The 23,399-nt window shown below is 37.0% G+C and overlaps 1 protein-coding gene across 1 annotated transcript in view; it reads left to right on the top strand.

The window, feature by feature from the left end:
* The window catches only part of LOC127619093 (plexin-A1-like), a 245,080-nt gene that overhangs the window by 141,381 nt on the left and 80,300 nt on the right, over positions 1–23,399 (top strand). Inside the window, exons 6-9 of the mRNA XM_052091844.1 lie at positions 926–1,049; positions 1,268–1,421; positions 1,831–1,930; positions 10,658–10,772. Coding sequence (XP_051947804.1) covers positions 926–1,049; positions 1,268–1,421; positions 1,831–1,930; positions 10,658–10,772 — 493 coding nt within the window. The remainder of the gene's footprint in view (positions 1–925; positions 1,050–1,267; positions 1,422–1,830; positions 1,931–10,657; positions 10,773–23,399) is intronic.

Genomic DNA, 23,399 nt, shown 5'->3' with positions numbered 1-23,399 from the left:
AGTTTTTTGTTGCATTTTTAGAATAAAGAACATGAAAATGTATCCCAAAATGTCCCCAAAAGGAGGTTTTGTCACAATTAGCTCACACTTGGGGACACATTTCAAAGGCTGAACTCAGCCCATTCCAGAGACTGTGTGACCTGAACTGGTACTGTAAAACTTTAAGCCCAAACACGAAATCGCTCACTCTATTTTTAATTCCTTGTCCAAACAAGTACATTTGTTGCAATAGGCTTTATTTTATTTAAACATCAGTAAATATGCACAGCTTAAACAAGGCATGGTGGTCCTTCAGCACACCAGAGCAAAAGAGAAAAATGTAACAAAGAATTGGCCTAGCGTTTATCCAGCGCCAAAACTCTACTTGGTGAAAAACATCTGGAATCATGTGCAGTACTCACATTAAGTCTTTTTTGCAACCTGAACTTCTTAAGAACATCGAATCTTTGTGATACCTGCAGGAAAATAAAAAGCTAGATGCAGAATGCAACAGAATGCAGTAGTCTTAAAATTTTATCTTAAGATGCTGAGCAACGGTAAAAGACGTCCGTCCAGCATACATTTACACAGAAAAAAGCAATCAAAAACAGCGTAGATGCACGCAGTAACATGTTCGGTGTGAACAGCCCCACATTTGTATATATGCCTATATACAGTATAGTAATTATAATAATTAGTCTTTTTTATTAATTAAAAATACGTACCGGAACCAAACCTGAAGTTATACAGCATTTGAAAACGCACCCAAATCCGACCTGAAACACGATGGTTTGTTGGGGTCCCGTCGGGCTCGGGTAGGGTAGCAGACCTCTAATGCAACCAACAAATAAACAGTGCTTTGAGCTCTCTTGTTGATTATTCTTAGAAATTGATTTTAATAGACCTGTTGCTCCTACTGAGTGATATTTTTTGTGTATGTGTTCAGTTGTTCTCGTAAGGACCGCTGTGAAAGAGCTGATGAACCCCAGCGTTTTGCTTCCAAACTAGAGCAGTGCGTCAGGCTCACGGTCCATCCCAACAACATTTCAGTCACCATGTCTGAAGTTCAGGTATGAGTGTGTTTTTGCATAGTAAGTGAAAAAAATATCACAGTATTTGGTTTTAACACCTTTATCCTGTAAAAATAGTTTGATAGGTCTTTGTTTTTCTCTCTTTCTGTCTTTCTTTGTCTATGTGTCTTTCTGTCCATCTGTGTTTTTTGCCACCATGTCTGTGTTTCTCTGTCTCTCTCTGTCTTTCTGACATTGCTCTGTGCTCTGTCCCACAGCTGGTTCTTCAAGCTCAGAATGTGCCTACTCTGGCTGCAGGAGTTAACTGCTCGTTTGAGGACTACACTGAGACGGAAGGACACATCATGGGGGGACGCATCTACTGTCTTTCCCCCTCCGCACGGGAGATTGCTCCCATCACTCGCAACCAGGGTGAGACACTCTGTCTCACACACACACACACACACACACACACACACACACACACACACACACACACACACACACACACACACACACACACAAACCCTTCTTCTGCTTGTTAGTCGCTGCTGAAGTTCTCACTGTAAAAGAAATGGCAGCTGTGGTTGCCAGAATAGTTATGTAAAAAATATAGTAAATATGTAAACAACTTTACAGAACAACATGTATATTTTACAGTTTAAAACTGTTGTAATTTACATGACTGATGGCACTGAAAAAAAAAAAAACGACGTTTTTTTTTACTCTATTTTACGATTAATACTTGTTAATCAATTAACTTTTTTTCTGTAGCATTTTAACAGTGTTTTACCATTAAAAATACAGACATTTTTTATAGTGACTGTGTGTCTGCTGGCAGGTGACAAACGAGTGGTGAAGCTCTACCTGAAATCCAAAGAGACGGGGAAGAAGTTTGCCAGCGTGGATTTTGTCTTCTACAACTGCAGTGTTCATCAGTCGTAAGTCAACACGTTCTTGTCTCACAGAAACCAGAAAAGCAGCTGCTGTCATTTAACTCTCATCTCAATTGCTCTTTCTTTCAAACTCTGAAAATGTGGAGTTTTATTTACATGGGACAGCACTGTGTGTGTGTAAGCATGTGTGTATGTTTACTGCTTCTAAGTGAGAGAGAGGGATGTCATTTTTGTTTGGCTTTAGCAATTTTTCGTGAGTGCTCAGAGATGGGATCAGATTGTAATTTTATTCACGACCAAGCATCTCTAACTTTAGACTCTCCGGCTCTGCCATCAAGTTGAACTGCTTATGAGTTAAATTCCTGCAGTTCTTACATCACTCACTATCTCTCTACCTGTCTCCTGCCAGTTCCTGTGTTTAGCTACAAGCATGGTCGAGATAATGAATAAGAAATATTGTGTTTAAAAGCTAGTTTAAAATGCAAATACAGAGTTCTTTGAAATGTAAGTGTGCAAAGCTGTAATCTAGACTACGGGTGACTACACTGAAGAAGGTCAAATAAAAAACTGTTTTAATGTGTTGAGCAGTTTTGGAGACTACATAATTCACACACTTCTATTTGTACTTGTATAACTTATTTCATAGTTTTGATGGATTTATATAGATACTTAAAAATAAATATATGAATAATATTTTAAAACTGTATAATTATTCACTGCAGATTGTTTTTAAATTGTTGTAAATAACAGTAAAATGCACAATAAATAAGCTATAATACTTATCCTTTTATCTTTTGAATCACAAGTTTTCTTGAAGTTATTCCATTTGACAACATGAGAAAAATTTGCCTTCAAGCTTCAGCATTTTATTGAGACTTTTTTCTTCATTATGATCTCAGTTACACCACCTGGACATTTTCTTTATTTGTATTTTTTTACTTGAATCCCTACAAAAATATCAAAATTATTTATTTGTATTTTTTTTTTTTTTATGTCACAAGCCAGATTCAAAGTTGGACCACCAGTTCAAAAATACCTATGCACATACTCTATCCTTCAGGCCACTTCTCCAACATCCATTTTGGAAATGCAAATACTCCTCCTAATAGAAAACAATAGTGTCATTTCATTGACTATCTTCTGAAAACCATGCTGATTGCTGTAATACTCTATTCTGTTATTTTTATTTTATGTTGACCTTATTTTCAGTCTCTCTTTCTCTCATGGCTCTTGTTAACCCCTCTTCCTCTGCCCACATTCATCTCCTGCCCCTCCTTTCGTTCCTGCCCCTCCATGGATAGAAAACAGGTTGGACTCCAGACGACAGAGGGTCTGCAGATGTTCTCAGCTCTAGTGTCTATCATCTGCCAGGGCTCTTGTTCATAAAGTCAAGCTGTGTGCTTGTCTGTACCTCAGTGTGCTTTACATTAGCATAGGCCTGTACATCCCATTAGCAGCCCCTTCAGCTAAAGGTGGACGTGGTGAAGTACTCACCTGGTGAACCTTGTGCACTACCACACTTTGCTTTGTGTGTGTGACACTTGTTTTTGGCTCTTGTGATCACTGTGTCTGTTAGAGTGTGTCTTTAATGCATCTAAGCTGTAGTTTGGTGAAATTTTTTTAATTCTGAGCACGTGTATATGGGTGGGTCAGGTACTTTGTGGACCAAATGTGTCCAGAAATCATCTACATTATGGGGACCACAAGAAAAATGGCTTGATGAACATACTAAATAATGACTGGTCTTCAATGCACAAAGATATTTTGTGAGGCTTAGGTGATAACATATCTTTATCTTAATGTCAAAACAATAGAAGTCAATGGAAAGGCCCTACTATGATGAAAACAAATGTGTCTGAATGCACGCAGAGGGGAGCTTGGCACAACAAATTGCCCTGTGAGCTATATACATGCAGTGTAACAATATTAGTGTTTAGCATGAGACAGGGGGAGGGGACTGCTTAATCGAGCATGTGAGGGGCCTGATGCATTTTTAATAAGAGGAGCGTGGTGAAAAGCAGGCATAAAATGGAAAAAGATGGTGAGATGGTGGCTTTTGTTGCTGCGATAAAGCATTCGCGAGGCTGAAAGGTTAACAGAAGCTTGGGCATTTTAATATGAAAGGGACCCATGTGTGTGGCACAGGACACACACTTGAAAAGAAAGTCCCTTCTGTGTGCGTGTGTGTGTGTGTGTGTGTGTGTGTGTGTGTGTGTATGGCACCATGTGATTCATGATGGTCTGTTGAGCTGGTTTCCTGTCTCATGAGTTTCATCATTGTCATTGTTGGGTCCAAAAGTCTGAGCTAAGTCTACAGTGAAAATCTATTTTAAACTTGTAAATAATAATAATACCAAATTAACATTATGCCATAAAATGAATTGGAAATATTTAGGATTTTGCAATATTTTTAGGTGACTAAACTAGGTCTTTGTGTCATATTTAACTTACACTGACACCTATAGCGGCTTGGATGCAGCATCATTTAAAATCAATAGTTTTCAGTTTCAGATGCCATTGTAGAAATGTAGTATTCATAGTCAGCCATGATTATTTAAATCAATGAGTGAAAGTGTCAAATAACAGGAAGGTTACTGAGATTAGGCGAGTAGTATTCAGCTGGTTATGTGATTCTAACATGGCAGCCCCATGTGTGGACCCTCTCCATGTAGAATAAAACAGCTTTTATTAGGTTACTGATATGACTGGAGTCTTCATTTTAATGTGTGCTCACGATTACCTACATATATTACAAAATTAAAATTAATATCTTTAGGATTTAAAAGTTTTTAATGTGGAAAAGTTACCGAGTGCACCTTTAAATTGTTATGTTGATAATGAATCAAATAAATCCACATTAGATTATCTTTTTTTATTTTTGCTCTATTAATATCATTAAAATAATGGCAAAGATGTACTGCAAAAATCTTATTTTTGTATTGTGTTCCTAAAAATACTTAAAAAAAAATATAATACATTTACCATGTTTTATAAGCAACAATGCATAATATGTTTAGTTTTTTTTTTATTATTTCCAGAGAATATATTTTTAATATAAGTGTATTTTACTATACAGATTTTTTCCCCACTTATTACATTTTATTTTAAATTTAAAACAAGTTAAAATATCTGCCAGTGCTGAAGAAGTAATCCAAAGTATTTTGATTACGTTACTGACCTTGAGTAATCTAACAGAATATGTTACAAATGACATTTTACAGCATGTAATCTAAAAGTAACCCTCCAAACCCTGTATGTACATTATATACTTGATTTACAGTGGAATTCAAAAGTATTTCAGTCCACTAAGTTTTTTTTTATTACAATTCATGTGTGAAAATGATTCCTCATGCTCCCTGAACCACTCTTTCACAATTCGAGCCCGATTGAACTTGGCATTGTCATCCTGGAATATGCCTGTGCCGCCAGGGAAGATATAATCTATTGAAGGGAAAACCTGGACATTCAGTTAGTCAGCTGACTTCATTTTATTGCCACATAACATTGCTGAGCCTAGACTTGACCAATTGAAGCAACCCCAGATCATAACACTGCCTCCAGAGGCTTGTACAGTGGCCACTATGCATGATGGGTGCATCACTTCTTACCCTGATGCACCAATCACTTTGGAATAGGGTAAATCTGGACTCATGAGAACACATGGCTTTTTTCCATTGTTCCACAGTCCAATATTCATGCTCCCTAGCAAATTAAAGTCTCTCTAACACAATTAGCCTCACTAACATGTGGCTTTCTTTTGACCACACAGCTGTTTAGTCCCAATCCTGTAAGTTCTTGTTGTATTGTCAGTGTGGAAAGGCTCTTGCTTTCATTATTAAACATAGCTGTGAGTTCTACTATCAATTGATTTACAATGTGACTTCAAGCATTTTAGTGATCTTCGATCACGATCAATAAAAAGAAAAATTCCAACCACATTTCTTCCATGAAGTTGACAGTTCACCACTATCCTTCCAGGTTTTAAAAATTCCAGTAATTTCAGCAATCACCTAATTGTTTTCTTTGCTTGATGCAGGCCAATAGTTTACTCCTTCTGAATCACACTTCTAAAACTTTTTCCACGACCACGGGATGTGTCTTCCGACATGGTTGTTTAAGAAATAAGAAGCTACACATTTAATCAGTTAGGGTTAAAAAAAATTCTTGCTAGCTGAAACATTAATCACTTCAGTAATGATCCAATCATAGGCTCTTAAGTGTCTGCTCATTTAAATCCAAATGGCAAATTTTTTTTGCCTGGCAGTGTAGATGTATTCCAACAAAGCAGAATAAAAATGTCATTAAATGTATGACAATAAAATGCAAAATAATCTCATCATTAATCAAAATATGTTTTTATATAACTATTCTGATTACCAACATAGTAGAATACAGATACTAATATGTTGTATTTTAAATACGTAATCCCATTACATGTATTCTGTTACTTCCCAACACTGTGTACAGATTACATCCATCTCTGGATGTATTTAATGTTCTCTGTATAAGCACGTTACATGCAGACTACACTTTGGAAACTGTGTATTTTAAAGTTTATGGTCTGGCTCCATTTACTTCCATTGTTAGTGCCTTATTATAACAACAATTTTGTATATTTTTATATATTAATTATTTATCATTTCAATAATGAGAGATGAGTCAAAAATCTACTTTGTGGTAATCAACATTTTGACACAAATGCTGTCGATTGAGCTAAACTGAAACTGAAACAATCCTTTAAAGTTACAGTAGACTGAACATCCTGTATAAGGTCAGTGAGAGTGGAAAATTGTCATGCAAACTAAGTTATGGCTGATTTTGCTGTAATATACCTTGATTAACATTTCAAGGGTACCTCAGGAGGAATAAATGCTACCAAAGTGTAGAATATGGCAGTTTTAAAAAAAGAAATATTCATAGATAGAAATTTCCAGAATAGTTTGTTGTGTCAAAGTATTCACATTAAGGAGGATGACACTGTACTTTTGAGATGAGTGTTAGCAGCGATGAGATGTGTTGTAGCCTAATGTAGGAGTCTCTTCAGGAAGTAAGATCAAAGTGTACCTTCCTCCAAATGTGACATTCATTAGTGGATGCTTTCAGATACCCCTCTGTCTCTCTCTCTCTCTCTGTCTCTCTTGTTTCTCCTCTTCCTTTCCCTCTCTTTCTTTCTCACCCCTTATCTCCACCCTCTTCCTGTGTTTTATTCTATACTCCTCTCTTCCTCTCTTCTGGTCTGTTCTCCATTACTTTTAGTTGTTTCCTGCTTTCTCTCTTTATCTCTTTTTCTTTACATCCTCTTTTTCTCCAGAATCTCTCCATTTCTCATCCTCTGGCTCGGCTAGCCCTTTAATTCACACGCTGTTGTGTCTCATGTAGTCAGGGCAGCGTTAGGAAAAAGCTTTATCATGCACCAGCAGTGGACGCGAGCGTAAGCCTTTGAACATTTGGCACGGACAGGGGGAGAGTGGTAGAGCGTGCTTCTCGCCTCTTTGTAACGCTCTCACAGACTGCAGAAGCTCTTTCATGATATCTGAAAAGCATTGGGTGTATGAGAATTTGGGTGCGGTGTGCTACATGAAACTCACAGAGTGTCTTTATAATAATGTGAAAGTGTTATTCTGTAGGGTTTATACTTAATAGTATGATACTGCCCTGCAAAACCAGAGCGCAGTAACTACACATTTCGTCTCAATTGAGTTATGTCCAAAATTGGGTCTCTCAGACTACGATATGTCCTGTGACAGACAAATTTGTCTCAAAACAGTGTGAGGTTATTTTATAATAAACTTTTGGTTCAATTAAAAATGTAAAGCCATTTTTTTTCCAGTGTTGCAGTTACTATATTTTGACTTTGTAGGATAAAAAAGGTTACGAGCCCTATACTACCAGATTCATATACACACACTTTCACATTCACACTTATACACCAATGACAGCAGAGCTGCCATGCAAGGCGCTAGCCTGCCATTGGGAGCAACTTGGGGTTCAGTCCATAAATTGTCGATAAGTCTTCATTTCTCTGGTTAGGTCAATGTAGCTAGTCTTTCTAAAAAACAAATTAAATAAATTAGGTGTTAATGAAATTAAGTTTAGTTTGATTTCACATAGCACCTTAATTAAAATCCTTCTGTGTTGAAATTCAAAAGGTTCCATGTACTTGGTGAAAAATATTAAATATCCAATGTACACATGAAATGCAATTAACTAATTATTACATATTAATTCAGTTAAATTATGTAATAAACCAACTTTGAGCATGAGGATGACCATAAACTTCATTCTACACCCAAAGACCATTTTGGACCCTGCATAAACCTTGCATAGTATACTGAACTACACCATACCAGACCATACCATACTAAACTATATTATGTCATACTATAGCATACTATACCTCAAAGTACTGTGCAATGCTATACTATGTTATATTGCACTTTACCATATCATACAATACTATACTATATTATGCCATACTATGTCATACCATACTATAACAAACTTAAAAAAAGCTGGTGAATAAAAGTATGTTGTTCCCTCTGCAAGAGTATTTAATTACACTTTAGATACAGTATATTGCATATAATATTACATAATGTATATTACATTAAGTAATATTACAAAATGTGTCATTAAATGTGTCATTAAATACCATACTTAACCATACTATACTATGCTATACTACACCATACTATACTATAATATGCTATACTATACTATACTATACCATACCATACATACCATACCATGCCATGCCATGCCATGCTATGCTATACCATACCATACCATACTATACTATACTATACCATACCATACAATACCATACTATGCTATGCTATACTATACTATACCATACCATACTATACTATGCTGTGCCATGCCATACTATACTATACTATACCATACCATACTGTACTATGCTGTGCCATACCATATTATACTATACCATACCATACCATACAATGCTATGCTATACCGTACTATGCTATGCTATGCCATGCCATGCCATACCATGCTATGCTATGCTATGCTATGCTATACAATACCATACCATACAATAATATGCTATGCCATACCATACCATACCAGACTATACTATGCTATACCATACCATACTATACTATGCTATGCTATGCCATACCATACCATACCATACTATACCATAACATACTATACTATACTATGCCATACCATACCATACTATAATTTGTCATACCATGCTATATTAAACTTGACAAGTTTAATAAATGTATGTTGTTTCCTGTATAAGAGCATTTAATTACACATTATGCACAATAAATCACATAACATAAGATTACATAATATGTCATTAAATACTCTTGCATAATTTGTAATATATTAGAAAATCTTGAAATTTTTAAATACTTCATATTATAACAGTATTTGCAACACATTTAACGTATATATTGTGACATATTTCGGAGTGAAATGATTTTCAGCCAGAAATATTTTTGGGTGGACTTTATTTTATAAATTGGGACTTGATTGGATCGTGAAAAGTAGGCTACGATATGATTGGTTAATACAACTTTCCTCCACTCATTTACTGTACCTAGGTTACATCAGCAGAAAATACATTTTGTTTTAAAGGCAGAGAAATAAATATTACATTTAAATTTATTTGGAATATGCAAAAAATATAAATACACCACACACCTGACAAATTATCAGTAGGTGCGTAGGAAAAACAGCTGAGATAAGTAAACAAGAAACAAAATTCCTGCTTTTGCTTACGAATAAACAATTGAATACATTTATACAATGTTTCGGTCATGTAATCTTCATCATACCTGATACCAAGCTAGCCATTCTCAGTTCACCTCTCTCATCTCTCACAAGGCATTTCCATTCGCAGAACTACCGCTCACTGGATGGTTTTTTGTTTTGGGCACCTTTCTGAGTAAATTCTAGAGACTGTTATGTGTGAAAATCTCAGGAGATCAGCAGTTACAGAAATACTCAAACCAGCCCATCTGGCACCAACAATCATCCGAATGGTGCCAAAAACAAAAAACATCCAGTGAGCTGCAGTTCTGCGGATGGAAACGTTGATGAGAGAGGTCAACAGAGAATGGCCAAAGTCTATGGTAACTCAGATAACCACTCTGTACAATTATGGTGAGAAGAATATAATCTCAGAATGCTATTCTGAGGTGTGGGTTGGCGCTGTTTTGGTGGCACGAGGGGGACCTACACAATATTAGCCAGGTGGTTTTAATGTTGTGGCTGATCGGTTTGTGTATATATATATATATATGCAAACTCTGTTTTTTTGTTTTGGATGGTGTTGCAACCACTTTTGTCAAGCTCAATTTTCTGTAAAATGTGTGGTGAATACATGAAAAGAAATTGCTCCCACGCAGCTCCTCAGTTATGACTTTTTGAGACATGACTGAAGACTTGAGGACAGATCAGCATCCTTGTCCTACCCTGCCAAACTTCAACAAAATCTTCCTTCATAACCATAGCAACGGATCCAACCTACACCTTTGTTACAGTGCAATTTGTTAAAAGTTGACAGATCAGTGTTGTTTGTGACTTGTCTGGCATTCTGTGTTTTTCACCTTGAGATACCAACTCTGTCAAATATAAGCTCAATCGTTCAATGTCTTGAATAAATCACAGTATAGTTTATGTAAATTAGTGTGGAATGTGTTTGAACATTTGAATTTTAAGCTTTGCTCTTTGGTCATTTTCTTTTGTGTTAATCATGAATAATCACCCTTTTTCTCTCCCTGTCTCCTTTTGTAGGTGTCTCTCTTGTGTGAACGGCTCCTTTCCATGCCACTGGTGCAAATACCGCCATATGTGTACTCATAATGCCAATGACTGCTCCTTCCAGGAGGGCCGCGTCAACATGTCTGAGGTATGTGCTTTCAAATATTACACACACACACACACACACACACACACACATACACACACACACACACACACACACACACACACACACACACCCTCACAAAAACTTTATGTTTTTACATTTTCAAAAAAACATAATTTAGTATGTTTTTTTTAAGCGATTTGAATTATAGGGACACTAGAAATGTCCTCATAAATGACATGTATAGCATAATACCCTTGTACCAGTTTTGAAGTTAAAAAAAACCACACTCGTAAACCACTCAGACACACACACACACACACACACACACCAATGACCCTTTCTCATTTCATAGAAAATTGCTTTTCATGTTTTGAAACCCATCACCCACAAATACAAAACCATACATGTGCACATGTATACATGGACGGTCATGTCCCATTTGCGAGAGTTGTCCTTTTGCAATGGCTTTGTGTGAGCAGCTGTTCTAAGGAGAGCAGGGCTGGATTAATGCACATAAACGGCACTGACTGAATGACTATGCAAATTGTATCGTGTTCTACATTTACAAATGCTACATTTGCATAAAAACTAATACCAATCACATCTCCCTTTCGCATGAGAGCTGGAACTGCGCAAGGCTGCATTACGTGTGTACAGCGTGTTATAATTAGACACACACACATCAGTCTTCCACACTGCCGAAGACGTCTCGAGGGAGCATTTGTAGCTCGAATCATGTCGAGTCGACCAGGGTTGCTATTCACATTCTCTGCAGCTGTTAAATAGCATGATTTGCGCTGAGAGGGACATTTGAGGGAAATGTACACAAATGTTTACCCTTTTCCACACGCCCTTATCGCCCAAACACCTTTCTGCTGTGCTCAGATTTCCACTTGCTGGAGATATAAATTGAGCATGGCAATCCCAGCTCAATCCAGTTACCATGTATGCATTTATATCTCATACCCGAGTTGACATACACAGGTTAACTGGATGCCCTGAAGGAGCGATAAAGTTTGCCTAATTTTCTTCCTCTGTTTTTAGTCATTCATAGATTTATGTATCGTTTAACTTCATGTTTAATTGTTTGTTGATAGTTTACATTTTTTATAGGCTTTGCTGTTGCTGAGTTACTATATTGATATACAAAGTGTTCGAAGGGGTCATACAGACCAAATGAGTTATTGCGCTACAAAAGCTAGACGCAGCGCAACAAATAGAATGCAGGAATCTCGAGAAGGGTTTTTAAAAGTTGTTTTGTTGTTGTTGTTGTTGTTGTTTTGTTTTTGTTTTTTTATTTCACACAGTGCATAAAAATATGTGGCGTTCCTGTGTGATACGCTGAAAATCAACAAGATTTTTAGTGCATGTTTACATAGAAAAATATATATTTTTTAAAAACAGAGCAGATGGACACAAAAACATTTGAGTGAACAGCCCCTAAGAATTGTTCTTAGCATACATTTTCAGAATATTTCAGCATGTTCAGACTAGATGCAACTGGCTTGTTTATTTACGAAATAAGGTACGAGATATCGTGCTATTTTGCTAATGTAGTCACAGGTTTATGGCATTGTTAGGCACGATGCACATTAAGCTTATATATCAATATGGTTTGAAAGGATGCATCCTTGAGTCCCTTAATGGCTTTTATTAAACAGTAACTATGCAAAAAATAGTAAAGCCAGACATTTTCATTAAAACATTATTATTTTGTTATATCTAGAAGATATAATTTATTATATGTAGAAGATGTAATCCCTGACATGTTAATAGTTGGCTTTATGGATGCTGCAAATGATGGAACAAAATTGAATCTAGAAATCTTTAAGATGAATTTATACACATTTGACTTCCTGTACAATAGCACAGCCTGAAGCCGCCATGATATGGTAAAACTATTAAGTGCTGAAAAATTGCTCTTGGCATGGAGGTTGGTGGTATGTGATGTTTATTGGTGGGGGTTTGAGGGTGAGGGAGTGGTTGGGTTGAAGGTGAAGGAAATAGGTGTTTTGAGATCTGCTGTCTTCCTATAGGGTGGTTAATAAACAGAAGTTGAAGTGAGATTTTATGATTGCTTGTCATTATTCTGAGTGGCTGAGTCTTCTTTACCAGTCCACAACAAAGTCAGTATGCCGATATGGGCGATATACCCATTAAAATAATATACTGGAAAAAATGTTATAACTGGTACTTATGTTTGTGTATTGTCTATATCGTGGTTATGCAAACAATGCTGCATTGGAACAAAAATGCTCGCTCCATTTAGAGGTTGCGCTAAAAAATAATCATACAGTCAGTCAGATGAAAAATTAAGTTGTATTATTTTTCTATTAACTTTTGTTTTTGATTGAAATTTGTATATTGTGAGATATATAGTTATCTAACAATGATATATCTAATATATTTATATAATATATACAATTTCAAGAATATTGTGATAAAAAATGTTGCATCTATCACCAACAAAGTTGCTACTGTGAGTTTTGATGAATTGATCACTGGATTTGCCAAATTTTGTCATGTTTGTGGCATTATTAAGAACACCTGTACACCTATGTATTCATGCGATTATCTAATCAGCCAATCATGTGGCAGCAGTGCAATACATACAATCATGCAGATACGAGTCAGGATCTTCAGTTAATGTACACATCAACCATCAGAGTGGGGAAAAAATGTGATCTCAGTGATTTTGACTGCGTCATGGTTGTTGGTGCCAGACGGGCTGGTTTGAGAATTTATGTAACTGTTAATCTTCTGGGATTTTCAAGCACAACAGTCTCTAAAGCTCACTCAGAATGGTGCCAGAAAGCAAAAAACATCCAGTGAGCTGCAGTTCTGCGGATGGAAACACCTTGTTGATGAGAGAGGTCAACAGAGAATTGCCAGTCTGGTTCGTGCTGACAGAAAGGCTGTGGTAACTCAGATAACCACTCTGTACAATTGCAGTGAACAGAATAACAAATCTGAAAGCACAACATATCGAAATTTGAGATAGATGGGCTACTACAGCAGAAGACCACATTGGGGACTTTATTAGGACCACTTTGTTACTTTTGTTTTTTAAGTGGCCGGTTCTTGGCCAGAATAAGCTGCAAACTGGACATTTCTAAGATCATTCCATGATCCCTCCAGCTGATGTTTAAGCACTTCTTTAATGGCATCCACAAATACAGTTATCACATTCGCTCTCTGAATTACTTTATCTCTGCCATTATTACAGTTCAGTGTCTGTACAACCTTACCTTAAAAGTAATGAAACATCCTTACAGAGACATGAAAGATAAACTGCATAGTCACCAACTGAATGAGTCACATTTGCAAATCAAATGTATTTAAATCAACATTTGCCTGACAGCGGATAAACAGAGGAACACATTAAATCTGACCAGGCGGAAAATTGCTTCAGTAAGCCACACTTGAGGAATCCACAAGGAGAAATAAACAAACATACATAGAAACAAACTAACAAATAGCTCTGCTAACACATTTGTTCCAGCATTGGTTATTTACGAGCCCAGCTGTTGGCCGGTATCTCATTTAATCACAAGTGGACAGCGGTTTTGCCCTTTTCTAGTGCCATACCTGTCTAGAAGTTAAATACTTATGTGCGCAAACTTGAGCAGAGCTGAAATTTTGAGATCATTCCTGTGTTTCAGCACAGATTTTGTAAGAATGATTGAGGATTTGTTTGCAGAGACCACTTGGTTTAATATTTAGTTTTAACTGTGACTTTAAAAGTGTCCAAAAGTGTCCAGAGTCAAAAAGACTCTTTTTCCAGCCCAGACAACATATGTTGTCATTATTGGTTCTCATAATGCCCCAACATTGATTGTCAGCAAATGGTCCACTGAGACTGGTTGTAAGCTGTTGACCCACCTTGGGAATCCAACTCTGCCTTTGCTATTTTCTGCAACTCCCATATCACGTTCATCCAACCCTGTTGAGATACAACCATAAGCCCAGTCCATAAACACAATGAATGGAGTTTGTTGTAAAGATGATGAAACGGGCATTACGGCTGCATTCTCCCACTCATTTGAGACTCATTAGTGTGCGTCTCCAAAGAGACAAATGCGCGATTTGATAAATAAGTCATAGGGTGGTGTATCACCAAGGAACTCCTTGATGCTCCCTTAGGAAGTGCATGATTCAGTAATGCTCTGCCTAGTGTTTGCTCTTCTATACAAATATATGTCACCCACGATAATAGCATGAAGAGAAAAGGATTGCTGGTGCATATACATTACAGTATGTGATTTAAAGACTTGTAGTGCAAATAGAGGTGACTTAAACCATAGTTTATAACTCTCATGATTCAAACAGAGGTGTTTGAATTAAAAGCTTTCTACTGAAAGCTGTTGTGCCTACTTTGTTTGGTAACTAATAACTCAACAGTGCTTTCTGCAAATATTTTATCTATGGAATATCAAACACTTCTTAGGGTAATGCAGTGCATAACACTGTAATATAGTTGTCAGCAGGAAGATAATTCAAAGAAAGCCAACACAGAGATCCAAAACACAAAATCCATATGTGTTCTTGAGTATTCTAAAGATTTCACTACCTCAGTTATAATCAGCAGAACTAAAATGCTGCTGCCAAATTTTGAAACTGCACAATTTGGTTGAGCTCAGAATTCTTTATTTTTTCATCAGTACATCATTTTGTACAAAATATTTGCTCAACTTTGGTCTGGTCTTTGTTTCTTATTGCATGTGGAGAGCAGAAGCCACTTCTGGCCTCCAAAATCCATCCAGCTCTGATTTACCGTCTGTCTCATTTGGTGGTCAGGTGTTTTTCATCCCTGGCACTCTCTCTCACTCTCTCTTTTTCTCTCTCACTTACTCACTCTCAAATCTCTTCCCAGCTCTTGCAAACACTCTGCAAATTCCTGTCTTCCTTGCCTCTGATCTGGGCTTTTCTAGGGACAGCCCTGCACTACAAACCACTGAGGAAAGAGCTTTGAGGAACGCCAGATATCTGGATCTGTATTCCGCCATCTGTGCCAAAAACTTGTGGCTCACCCTTTGCCGTTTTTATCCCTTGAGAGACTCCATATCAAATGCTACCTTTTCCACCCAGTGGCACATAGTCTTGGGATTACAACAATGGTGGTTCACTGCACTTAATCAATTAATCAGAAAGGCAATTAGTAGAAACAGGAACCCCAGGGTGCACCCTCACCATTGTTGTTTGATGCTGGTCCATCCGCTGTGTCGCGAGCGGGGCTCAAAGCCCTGTAGTTCTCGTTCTCTCTGGCACTGGGCCTCTCGTAGGGATCTAAGGCTGCCACTGATCTGTGGCTTTAATTATTCAGAGTGTATTAAATCTTAATTTCCAGATGCCTCAGCGTCTGTCTGCCTAATGGAGACCGAAGATGAATTTTACATTAAGGACTCAAGGAGATGCTGTGAGTACTTGCAAAGTTTTGGGTGGTGCCCAAGGATACCAGGCCTGGATTGGGTTTCTTATGCTGTTTTAACTCTGTCCAATTTCAGGATTTACTTCTCAAAAAACAGATTTTTTTGTATTTGTATAGCTTTGTTTTACTGTATTTTTCATATTTTAGATTTATATTGTATTGTGTTTAGGAAGCCAAAATCTTGCTAACTTTTGAAGGTGAAGTATGTTTTTTCTATGTATCTAGTGGCTTCAAATGGAATTGCAAAAATAATGACTGTTTTCAATCAAGTATCCCAATAAATTCCCATTGGTTTATCAAAAGGATAGTACCGGTCTAAACTCTCAACAATGGGCTGGTTGAGATGCTCAGACAGAGTTATGTTTTGTTAGCGCCACAGTCCCTTTTCAGTTTTTGGGTGAATCAACTTTTGGCTTATGCATAATTTTGTCAGCATATCAAGTTTGAATAAGAGAATATATTTTAATATTCAAAAGCTATACACTGATATACATTGAGGTCCAAATGTCCAAGACCACTTATGATTATTTATTTATTTATTTAATGCTAAATAAAATGGACATTAACAATTCCCCCTTTTTAATAACAGTATGCACTCAAGCTTGCATGGACTCCTGAAGTCCTGGACCTGATGATCCATGTTATCCCAGCATGAATTGAGAATGTTCCAAACAACATCTTATCTGCTTCAATGGAAACAAAGAAATCTGTGCCTATCGTGCAAAGGAGTAACATTGTCAATCTCAGGTTTATTTTTTATTAGTAACTTTCATTTCTTGTTTATTTTAATTAATATTTTTTTTTATATATTTATTTTTCCAAAATCCTAAAAAGTTATTTTTTCACCTTTGATATAGATTGTGAATCCAAAATTTTTGTTTGGTCTTAGACTATTGGACCACACTGTATTTAAGGTGGCATCAACAATATTTTAACATTTATTTTAGAATCTTTATTACAAAGAGTAATAGGTCTATAATTTTGCTAACACATATTACTTTGGATTATGCTACATCTTCCTAAGTTTTGAGAGCTACTCTATTTTTGAGGCACATGTGGGCGGACACTCTAAAGCCCTTTTAGACTTCAAAGTCCCTTTCATTCGACATCAAGCTCCTCTTATCATTGTTTCCCCCTCACCGTTTGGCCCATACAAGTCAACAAGCTCCAGACTGCCTAATTAGATGGCAGCTCTGTTCCTCATCTGTTACCATGATGAGACTTGCCAGAATAAGTAATTAAAGCATCAATATGGTAAAACAGGATTTAAAATTGTTGGTGATTCTGCCCTCAAATTGTTGATATTAATTGGTTTGAACTTATAACAGGCTCGTCTAATTTTTAGCTGCTTATTCGATAGTGATGATGCAGTAATTGCCAAATAAAACTTTGCAATTGTTCTTACCATCTTAAAAATTGCTATGTCATTTATTTCTGAGAATTGGTGTCTTTTCTTGGTGGTTGATGTACTTTCACCCAATTAAAAAAAGAGTGTGTGATTGGTCTAAGGCTGAAAAATTAAGAATCAAAAACATGAAAACACTGAATCTGTTACAACAGTCTAGTGTTGGCTTAATCAATATGGCAGGGTATTTAAAATGTTCATATATGCCTACAGTTCAACTTAGTGTGCTTAAAAGAAGCTGGGTGGTGGGTAGGTAGATATTGATTTTTAGGTGCAGCAAGTCTTAAATTAGATCATATACACTCACTTAGCACTTATTAAGAACCCATTCGCCTCAAGGTTCGACGTGTTGTTGATTCTGAGATGCTATTCTGTTTAGTACAATTATACAGAGTGGTTATCTGAGTTACCGTAGCCTTTCTGTCAGCTTGAACCATTCTGGCCATTTTTCATTGACCTCTCTCATCAACAAAGTGTTTCTGTCTGCAGAACTGCTGCTCACTGAATATTTTTTGTTTTTGGCACCATTCTAAGTAAACTCTGGACTGTTGTGCATGAAAATGCCAGGAGATCTGCAGAGACAGAAATACTCAAACCAGCCCGATTGGCATCAACAATCATGTCACTCTCGAAATCACTGAGATCACATTTTTCCCTATTCTGATGGATGATTTGAAGCTCCTGATCCATATATGTATAATTTTATGCATTGTACTGTTCCACACGATTGGCTGATTAGATAATCGCATGAATACGTAGGTGTACAGGTGTTCATAGTAAATAAAGTAAATAAAGTGCTCAGTGAGTGTAGATCTCTAAGGAAATGTAGTAATTTATTTAGGCTGTTGGTTAGATGACCATCCATTCATCAAGGAAGGATATACTGGAAATTAATCTTTGAGGTTAAATCTGTATGTATAGTTCTTGAGCTTAGAAATCTAGAACTTCAAACCTTCATTCTTAAAGTAGCATCTATAGAACCAAAGGAATAGTTCACCCAAAAATGAAGATTTGAAACATCAGGTTTGATGTCAGTGCTGCTGAACAGCATTGGTTCTAATGTGTAATGTGACTGTTCACAAGGTGGCAAGTTTAAATGCTGTATATAGAACTGCAAATGAGATGAGGAGAGGATTTTGGTTGTGGTCACCAAAAACCTCTTCAGAAATGAGGGAATGTGAATGACCCAGATATGTGGGCTGCATTTGCTGTGTTTGCGGTGTGGGCTTCACTCTGAGTCTCTGCAATGCCCCACAGGTCCTTTTTTAGAGAAAAAAAAGGAAGGCGATCGAAAAAGAGAGAATGAAAGAGAGAGGGGAAGAAAAGAGCAGCAGATATCATGTTTTGCTTGCAGTGGCATTGCTAGAGGCAGCATTTGAGCAAAACAAACAGCAGACTAGCAGAGCACTGCTGCCAGCTAGCAGAGCCAAAAATCAGCCATACACTTTCCCTCAACACTTCCCAAGTATCGTACACTATACGCTGCATCTCTCTGTGTATTCTTGTACAACTCGCCCCGAACACCAGGTAATGATCCTTCGGCACATATTTAATAATTCACCCAAAAATAAAAACATTCTATTTTCATATAATAACCCTCTTTCTGCTGTAGAACACAAAAGGTGAATTTATTCAAAAAGGTGAAAACTATATTACTTGGGGAAAAATTCAAGTCTTTCTTGCTAACATCTTTTTTTGTGCCATGAAAGAAATAAAATCATACAGGTTTGGAACAATATAAGGGTGAGTAATTGATGACACGATTTTCATTTTTGGGTGAACTATCCCCTTAATAACTGCATCAGCAACTGCGTCAGACAGCTTTGATAACAGTGAGATGGGAACTGTGATGTCGTATGGATTTAGACAGTTTTAAAGGTGTATCTCTCACTTGTTAACATGTGAGTTTGCTCTGAGCTTATTCTCGCCATGTGATTCATGGCTGTGGGGGCGCACTCTGCATGCTAACCTGGATTCTCGGCTCACTGGAGACACAGTCGTTTCAAAGCAAATAAAGGCAGTATGAGGGAGAAAACGTGAAACCCTTCAAAGGAATCTCAGCGGTACACCATTACTTCATTGTGCTCAGCAAGTGTGCCATCTGATCTCCTCTTTTAACTCTGTTTTGACACCTGTCAGGATGCTTAATAAAATTGTTTCCCATGTTTTCTCTCTCACATTCTCCATTATTGCTTTAGCATTTCTGTTATCTTACATCCTGATTTTGAATAGTCTCTCTCTCTCTCTCTCTCTCTCTCTCTCTCTCTCTTCTTATCCTTTTCTTTTTCTTACCTTTAATTTAATTTCCTTTCCTTTTTAATTTTCCTATTACTTTTAATTTCCTTTTCATTCTGTCCTTTTCCTTTCCTTTCCTTTCCTGTTTTCTTTCCTTGCCTTTTTTACTTTTCCTCTTCCTTTTCATTCCTTTTTTCACTTTTCCTTTTTTCCTTTCCATCTTTTTTCTGCCTTTTTTCCTTCCTTTCCTTTTCAATTTCATTTTCCTTTCTTTTCATTCCTCTTCCTTTTCATTTTCCTTATATTCCTTTTCTTTTCTGTATCCTTTTTGTTTCCTTGCCTTTTTTGTTTCCGTTCTGTCCTTGCCTTTTTAATGTTCTTCTTCCTTTTCATTCCTTTTTTCCATTTTCCTCTTCCTCTTCCTCTTCCTTTTCCTTTCCCTTTTTTCTTTTCGTTCTGCTTCTCCCTTTTCTTAACTTTTTCTGTTTCCTCTTTCTTTTCTTTTCTTTTCCTCTCTTTTTCTTTCCTTTTGATTTTCTCTTCTTTTCTCTGTCATAGCCGTACAAGCACAAATGTACACACACAGTGTTTTAATTTTTCCTGAGTTGGGGTGGATACGTATCCCTTCTAAAAGGCAATTCTTATCAGATGGTTGGAGCATTTCATTAAATGTGTTTTTTCCGGCTATCTGTTTGCCGCTTGTGTGTTTTGATTCCTGAAATGGCAAAGCCACAAGCAAAGAATCTCTTAGAATCAGTCAGTTGGCTTAGCATGACCGATACCACCTCTCTACCCTTTGATTGGCTCTCAGGCTCTCTTATCATTTTCCCCTTGGCCTTGCACAGTTTCAAGCTGAATAGATGTTGTTAAATTACATTTTGCTTCATTTGTGGATTATTTTCCAAATCAAGCCAAACTTATCAGGGTAATTAGATTTCACGGCAGTTTAGTGAAAAAACAAACTGACAAACTTAAAAACAAGCAGAGGATAAAGCAGAACTAATGATGATGAAAGACCCCAAATTGTTATCTTCTACAGTGTAGGCACACCCATTTTGTCTAATAAGTGACTAATATAATACTAAACAATGCATAATCTAACAGTATGTGATATTTATCCACAAACGTTACTTCATTAAAGAAAAATACAAAATTGTCCAATGGTACTTCCATGGTTGGCTGAATCTTAAGAACCCTGTCTAGATTCTCCTGTCCCCTGTTTAGACTCTAGAACATGTCAGGTATGTTTTTACTGTAATATGGTAAAATATATACTTAATGTTTCTTAAACCAGCAAAATGTTCTTTATGCAAAATACAATTGCTTATTTATTCTTTTTGATTTAGGATTGTAATGTGACCCAGGCATGTTTTCGTAAGACAATGTTTGGATATTTATTATTTTTTTTGGTCAAGCATGGTAGTACCATAGTATTTTTTGAAGTACATTAAAGTATCATGTAATGGATCAGAGTACCATGATTTTAGCATCTGATACCATCACTACTCTGTGGTACTGCTGCAATAATTTTTGAAACCTTTAAAAACATTTAAGTATTTAACATGCACACATCATAGCAACCAGATCATAACTGGATGTTACAAGCCACGTAAACAAGTTTCCTTTTAAACCTTTCGCTCTGAGCAATGAACCTGATGTTTCAGGTTTGCATATTGCGTTCTTGGGAAACTGATAATGCTTCTCTGTGCTCGGCATACAGGCCTTTATTGACTCTGAACAAATTGCAGCTTTTCATTAGCAGTGAAAACCTCACCTTTGTGTACCACACAGTAATTGAACACTAACACTGGCTCGCTCCAATGGGGGGGGGGGGAGGACTGCATCACAGTCTATTTATTCAGTCACAACCGAATCAAGAGAGTGCAGCACAGTATTAATAAGGCGACTGCCGCCTGAGGCAATTAAACCGGCAGCCCAATGGAACTCTGCAGAGTCACGGAGCTGCATGTGGCTTACCCATCAGGTTTGTTTACAGAGCCCTCACCGTGGCGATGCTAGCTCATATCTCTTGTAGATTTTAATAACACCGCTGGTGTTCTGTACTCCTCCCGTTCAATTATAAACCAGAGGCACGATAAATTGGAAAGGAGGGTAACGAGTTTAGATGCCTTATCTGTCTCTTATGGGATGGGTTGTGGTAAGATCTGCCTTGTGTTTTTTCATATATATAGATGAATCAAAGCATCAAAGCCTCAGAAACAAAAAAGGTTGATGCTTTGATCTAATAGCATGCCTTCTATCGTGTACTGTAGTGCTCCAATGTTATGGCTGCATTTCAAATGTCGTTATGAAAGTGTATACAGTGTATATACACTGTCTGGCCAAAACAAAAGTTGCATACTCTAAGGGTGTTTTCAAACTTAGTCCGTTTGAGCACTCCAAGCACTCTCAGAGTGTTAGAAAGTGTATGTGAACAACCAAAGTGGTCTCTAACCCCCCTAAAAGGACCCAAAGGCGAACCATACTCAGACCATTACCAAGTACCGTCTACGAAGGTTCGCGCCAAACTCCCTTGAAAATACGTTTGAGGATTTTAATAGTTTTTCTTTCATTTTATTTGAGTAACTGTAAAAGTTCTTGGCTCATACACACAATGTAAATGACATGCAGAAGGAGACGTTTGCATGTTTTCCTTCATGCGAAATAGGGGCTTGTAGGTTTTATCGGAGAGCCTTAACATAACATGAGAGAGTAAAGAGTTTAGGACAGAAATACAGTATACATTATTACTATTGCATAATGTAACATAATTGCCGTGTGAATATGCCTGTGCCGTCAGGGGAAAAAAAATTAATTGAAGGGATAACTTGGTGGTCATTCTGTACATTCAGTTAGTCAGCTGACTTAATTTTATTGCCACATAATGTTGCTGAGCCTAGACTTGACCAATTGAAGCAACCCCAGATCATAACACTGTCTCCAGAGCCTTGTACAGTGGCCACTATGCATGATGGATGCATCATTTCATGCGCTTCCCTTCTGACCCTGACGCGCCCATTGCTTTGGAATAGGGTAAATCTGGACTCATCAGAACACATGACCTTTTTCCATTGTCCACAGTCCAATCTTTATGCTCCTTAGCAAATTGAAGTTGTTTTTTTCCGATTAGCCTCACTAACAAGTTGCTTTCTTGTGGCCACACATCTGTTTAGTCCAAAACCTTGTCAAATTGTGCGTGTGGAAATACTCTTACTTTCACTATTACACATAGCCATGAGTTCTACTGGCAATTGTTTAGGATGTGACTTCACCAAGCGTTTTAATGATTTTTAAAGATTTTTTTCTGACCACATTTCTCCACGAAGTTGACGGTTCACCACTGTTCTTCCAGGTTTTAATAATGTGTTTAACTATTCTTAACCCAATTCCATTGATTTCATCATTCTCCTTAGTTGTTTACTTTGCTTAATGCAGGCCAATAATTTGCCCCTTCTGAAACACAGTAACATCTTTTCCACGACCACGGGATGCGTCTTCCGACATCGTAATTTAAGAAATGAGAAGCTACACATTTCATCAGTTAGGGTTAAATGAATTGTTACCAGCTGAAAAATATGAATCACTGTAATAATGATCC

Source organism: Xyrauchen texanus, chromosome 25 (assembly GCF_025860055.1).
Source record: "Xyrauchen texanus isolate HMW12.3.18 chromosome 25, RBS_HiC_50CHRs, whole genome shotgun sequence".
NCBI lineage: Eukaryota > Metazoa > Chordata > Actinopteri > Cypriniformes > Catostomidae > Xyrauchen > Xyrauchen texanus.
This window is presented reverse-complemented; position numbering and strand designations above follow the sequence as displayed.